This window comes from Haliotis asinina, chromosome 15 (assembly GCF_037392515.1).
Source record: "Haliotis asinina isolate JCU_RB_2024 chromosome 15, JCU_Hal_asi_v2, whole genome shotgun sequence".
NCBI classification, from domain to species: Eukaryota; Metazoa; Mollusca; class Gastropoda; order Lepetellida; family Haliotidae; genus Haliotis; species Haliotis asinina.
The window spans coordinates 425,630-431,804 of NC_090294.1; the positions used below are offsets into that span (position 1 = coordinate 425,630).

At 38.9% G+C, this 6,175-nt stretch overlaps 1 protein-coding gene across 1 annotated transcript; it reads left to right on the top strand.

Moving 5' to 3' along the window:
• The first annotated feature begins 682 nt into the window (after window positions 1-682).
• Window positions 683-4,273, top strand: LOC137265205 (PWWP domain-containing protein 2A-like). Its single transcript, XM_067800550.1, has 2 exons — window positions 683-874; window positions 1,024-4,273. Exons 1-2 carry the CDS (start codon window positions 726-728, stop codon window positions 3,200-3,202), a joined length of 2,328 nt encoding a protein of 775 aa, XP_067656651.1. The 5' UTR covers window positions 683-725; the 3' UTR covers window positions 3,203-4,273.
• The last annotated feature ends 1,902 nt before the right edge of the window (window positions 4,274-6,175 follow it).

Below are 6,175 nucleotides of genomic sequence, written 5' to 3' on the forward strand. Positions count from 1 at the left end.
GGGGGGAACTCTTTCCGCATTTCATCATTTAATCCAAACGTTTTACGTTTTAACGGAATATGACTTCGGTTCTCGATCCATCAAAATTTACAGGCGTGTTCATTTAATGTTTCCCTCGTCAGTCGGTCGACCCGAAAGTTTTTAACAGTTTCTGAAACACTGTCACATAACTTCACCAAGCACATGCTTCTTTAATAAAACAAATAATGTTTCCCCTGTGTTCTTTCTGTTGTTTCTTGAATTCTCCTCAACGAACGTGACAATTGTGTCAAAATGACAAAACATATGGATGACATTTCATCTGCTTTTTCTATTTTAAAACGACTTCGAAAATTAGTGACGTTATAATCAAATGTCTACGAATTATTTTACACACGGGCACACATTGTCCCTGAAAGGCTCAGTGCCGCCGATTATTCAGTTTTCATCTTCACTGCAGTTTTCATATGTTCAGGTCGCTTTATGGATGAAATAGTGATGATACGGCGTTAAATTTTAACTGACTCACTCGTTTATTCAGACTGACTTAAAGCAATATACAGTACAGCGCATGGGTGTAAAGTTTCAAAATTTATAAACACTAAGGCTTTAATCTTAGTGCACTGTCTTGAAACGAGGCGAAGAATTGACTGTTTTGCAAACCATTTCAGGGCCTGCATGGCCTACAACTTGTTGTTAGGGTACTAGTAGCAAGTACCTGCTAATGGCGAAAATCCCCTTAGAATATGGCCGACCTAAAACGGAAACACCACCGCATTTCGAAAGGGGATAAAGTGCCTGTATTGATCGAAGAAGCATTAGATGATGTATTCGTTGTGACCTTGAAAAGTGGAAATAAAGAATTTCGAGGAGTATTATTGGATTGCAGTAAGAGGTACGCTTAAATTAATACGTTAAAGTTGGTCAAAAATACGGAATTTGCGACCGAATTTTTACTCATCTGTCAAACTGGATTTAGAATTTTAGGCATTCTGTTAACACATAGTGACCGATTTTCAAGTTTATTGTTTTCATTTATTTCAGAAACATTCCCCATGGCGTATGCTTCTCTTCATTACCCAAAACTCCTGATAAATCTGAAGAAAAAGGCGTCAACAGCACCTCAAATGGGCCTGGAGAAAATGAGAATGGACAAATTAGTGTGTCAGCATCTACACATAGATACACCTACAATAATGATCCAGCTTCTTTGACAGAAAAAGTTGTGTTAGTACATCCCAAAGGCAACCTGCGACCAGTACGCAGCAAAGCAGTGCGTGATATTCGTCTTAGACCGCGTCAGACATTGTGTTCTAAATGTAAAAACATGATCCATGAAAATGGCAAAGTGTCTACAGTGAAATCTTCTTCCCCCAAACAATCAAAACCTGTTACAAATATCTCAAAGCCTCAACTGAGTCCAGCTCGGCATTTAAATCGACCTATGGTCACACTAAAATGGGGTTTAAGAAAAAGAAAATATCAACAAGAAGACACAAATGAAAATGAGGTGAAAAAGCCAGCTCCTTCAAAACCTACAAGTGCAAAAACACGAGAGAGGCCAGAGAGACAAACGCGTAGTTCTGTGGACAATAAAATTGCCCAGGCAAAAGAGTCCTTTCCAGAGGTGAGATTGTACAAATTAGAGGATGTTAGAAGTGAAACAAAGGCTGCTCAAAATGGGGCTCAGAATTGTGAAAGCAGATCACAGAAAGAAGCTGAGCATCCGGAGCAGAGTGATGAAGTAGACAGTGCTACAGTTAAACCACAAGTACAAACTGATACTGGAACTAAAGCTCCTAATCCCAAAGCAACTCCTATTATTAAGATATCCTTTGGCGATGGGGCTGTGCTCAAAATACCTCCGCGTCTGCCTGGTGCTGAAATTGATGATCATGTGGAAAGTAGCTCAGAAGAAATACAAGAAAAGCATGTTGATCCTCCAGTAGAAAATAGGAATTATGTTATGCACAAGAAACTGAAAAAAGCCATGAAAAAGTCCAAGGAAAGAGTGCGAAACAAATCGGGTGACCATGAAAACAGAGCCCAGAATTTAGATGAAAAATCAGATAAACATCATAGGAAACACAAACGAAAACACAAGCATCGCCATCTTAGTCCTTATGAAAGTCGACCCTTGGAGTCAAATACTAATGTGATTGTTAATGATTGGAATGCTAATGAAGAGAAAGAATTGAAAGAAACGTTTGACAAAGATTCTTTAGACAAAGAATCACTGGAAATGGAAAACAAAAGTATCAGTGATTGGGTAGATCAGATTAGCAATGGAGAGGATGAGGATGAGAATTCTGTACCAACTCAAGAAGAGGTTCGACACCCACGTCCACGATTACTCTACACATGGAACAACAATAGAGGTCTGTCACGTGTTGAAGCCAGTCCTAAAGAATTCAGATTTACCCCAGAAGAAAGGTTTCCCTCAGAAGAAAGTTTTCCTTCAGATGACAAAATTTCCCAAGGTGACAGATTTCCTCCAGAGGAAAGATTTCCACCGGTTGAAAACTTTCCAGAAGAAAATTTTGTGCCAGAACAGCGATTCCCACCAGAAGAACACTTCCCTCAAGTTGAACAGTTCCCTGTGGAACAAAGGTTTCCAGATGAAGAGCCATCTTTGACCTATGAAGCTTCCCCTCCTCCCATGATTGTTGGAGTAGGCCCCTACAGTCCAATAAGTTCTGCAAGTGAACCCTCAGATGACCCTACTGACTTGCATGACGATTTGTCATATGGCCCACCAGGGCTGGGCACCATGATGGGTGAAATCAGTGTCGAGGAACCACAAACAGATTCAGATGTGAAAAACATGAAACCACTCATGATGAAAATTCAGACTCAGACCGTGGTGAAGTGTGTGACAGAGACTGGTCGACAGCTTCATGTTGGGGACATTGTGTGGGGGAAAATTCAGGGATTTCCATGGTGGCCAGGACGGATCCTGTCCATTACAGTCACCCAAAAAGACAATGGTGTTGTCATTGCACAAATTGCCCATGTGACTTGGTTTGGTTCGTCAACTATGTCTCATATGCAGTGCTCAGAACTTTTTCCATTTCTTGAGGATTTTAAACTCCGCTTTAATAAGAAAAAGCGTGGTCCATATCGGATAGCCATTAAACAGGCCACAATGGCGGCACAGTCCAACTATAGTCACTCTGGGCACCACATTGATTTGACAGATCTGGATGAGTACAAGTCAAGTTAGGTACATGAACCTGTTATCTGGACTTGGCAGTGACTTGGAACATTTTCCATGAAAATGTCCATACATTGCTGTAGGAGAGGACCGTTGGCAAGTCAGTGTGTGGTCCACTTATAGTCAAACAAAAAGATAGATATGTATATTGTGACATAAGTGCTTTGTAACCTACAGCTAAGCTTAAGGATTACATCTTATTTGCTCAGAAATATTTCTCACTGTATGGAATTTACTGGTAGAATATTTTAGGATGCTATGATACAGCATCATTATTGTGAAGGTTGTTTGTGAGCCACTTTGTGATTATCATGTATTTTGGTGGACCTTGTGTGTACCATGTTTGGAAACATTAGAAAATACAGCCAGCCTTAAACGATGTTCAGCTAAGCTCATCTGTTGACCTAGTCATGATCAGAGACTTATTGACGTTGGTCTGAGTTAAATGCTAGTTGCTATAGCAGATGTAATGTTCAACTTCATAACAGCATTTATTTCTTCCAAGCAGGATTAAAACACAGACTTAAAAACCCAGTAACAGTAATTTAGGCAACCAGTCATTTTCTTTACAAACTCAAAAGTTAAATCTTTTAGCCCAAATCTGTTCTTGGAATATGATTTTGATATTTGTAAAAACTAGGTGAAACATGAATAGGGTTAGAACTGTGATTAAAACTCTGACTGTTCTTGGTTCTCGACTCTGTTGCTGTAGTTATGTGGATGACAAAATTTTTGATTTCGTGAAAAAGAACAAATAGGAAGCCATTGGGGGAAATTTTAGTGCCTGAGAATGTAATCATTTTGTGGATGTTTTTCCCTCTGGTAAACCTTACCTATTGAAATGCTGTTATATATTAGATGTTTTGGTAGGCATCAACAGGCTGAGCGATTGTAAGTTTGGACAGTGATATAGATCCTTGAGATCAGTCATATGGATCATCAAAAAAATATCAGAGGTCAGCTTAAGATATCCTTAAAGGTCACATGCAACCAAAAAATCAAACATAATTAAAACACATTTATCACTTATTCATGACTTATAATATACACTGATGCTTTTAAAAACACAAATAAACAAAATTATAAGCATACAATCGCGATTCAAAAGTGCAATATTTTGTACTTGGGTTTACTTCCCCCGAAACGAAGCCCTCGGGAGACTGAACCCAGTCATAGCGAGTGGATATGCACTCAAGTGTAACGACAGGTTCCGATTGGCTGTTTTATTTGCTGATATGCTGAGGGTTAATTGTGTGTACAGAAAGATGATCTGTTTGATGGGCATTTTAGAAGTATAGCCAGTCACAAGAAAGTAAGATTCTTTATGGATAACAACTTCTTTTTGTGTACGTGATGCGTCGTTTCAGTATGGATTCATATACTGTTGTCAAACAAAATCATATACACTACAAGAAGTTGTTATCCATGAAGAATGTATGTAGAGATGTTGGAATTTGAAAATACATGTTCTCTGAATTTGCGCTCGATCCAGTCAAAAATCATGTCAGTAGAGATGGTGAACTACTGTGTGGCTGGAATCTGTCATTCGTCCAAGTACAAAGCAGGACTTGAAACTGACAAGAGTTTGCACCAGTTTCCGTCAGATCCAGTCATCCGAAAAAAATGAATGTAGTTTGTTTGCAACCCACAGACATAAAAAACATGTCATGTGTATCACACGTGCCTAATTACATAATATGACAGACACGGGAGTCGGGTGCATGAGTCATGAATCAACTTATTTTCTTTATGTCGTATAGTCTGATAGATGTTAAGTTCAAATTGCACGGGGTCAATGATTGAAGCTGTGTATCGCATGTTGTCTTTAGCAGACAGGCAGACAGACATATAGGTGGGAATAAAGCAGACGTTGAGCTTTCTTCTGTGACAGAGACGGCTTACCACAATCAGCAAGTTGTTTTACATAACGAGTAGATTATTTACTTGTTTGTGTACACAACCAAGATTAGACTACTGCTCATGACCTCAGACGCTGGGCATACATACTGTTTCAATTTCCGCGAACCTATTCACTGCGCATGCGTTATGGACGCAGCGTAGCACAGCTGTTGAAACCAGTTTTCCCCCCAGCGCTGGGGGGAATTTAGTGAAACGTTTGAACTCAGATTTCGCGGGCTTTTTTTTCATCGCATTTTTTTCAACTTTATATAAAGGGTTGAATTGGCATTTTTTATGATTTGTTTCGGTAAGTGCATACCGAAAGGTACCAGAATCTGCAAAGTTGTGTTTTACGTTGCATGTGACCTTTAATAAATCAACATATTACATGCCACTGGCGAGAGATGACACATTGTGCATGGATTTCTAACAAAATCAACTTTCTGAACATAATTAAGAAGCAGACCACAAACAATTACCTAAATTTGTGTATTGCGGTGTAAAAGAAAACTATATTTCCTTACTCTGGTTTATGAGAGATATTATCAAGAGTATTGCAAATATATATCTGGATGAAACAGTGAACAGAGGTATCCTTTTTGCACAAAACACTTACAAGGACTAAAATTTAGGTTTCATTCCTTTAATTCTACAGTGAGTATTTTTTGAAAATAGCCTTACATTTGACTTAGATTGTGCGCCAAATTTGCTTTTATTTCAGAGTTTCTACTGCATGAAATGTTCTGCTGGTTGTGGATGATTTGTGAGTTAGTTTCCACACATGCTCTGGTGGTGATGAAGGTCAGTTTGGGGGAAATCATGATCATACAGGGGTTGTCAACGTAGTGACCTGGTTGTGTTAGGACTGTCAGGTGAAGTTCTGTGCATAAAGTGCTGAAGTTGTTAAGTCAGTGATACACATTGGTAGGACTGACTGTTGAGGGGAAAACTATTACAATAGCGATAGTCTATGGCAACATATTATTGTGATAACATAATGATCTGTTGCAACCAACTATTACAGTAGTTTTTTTCTCACTGAATTGTCCCATTTAAGGTAATTAATTTCCCAAATGAATGTAT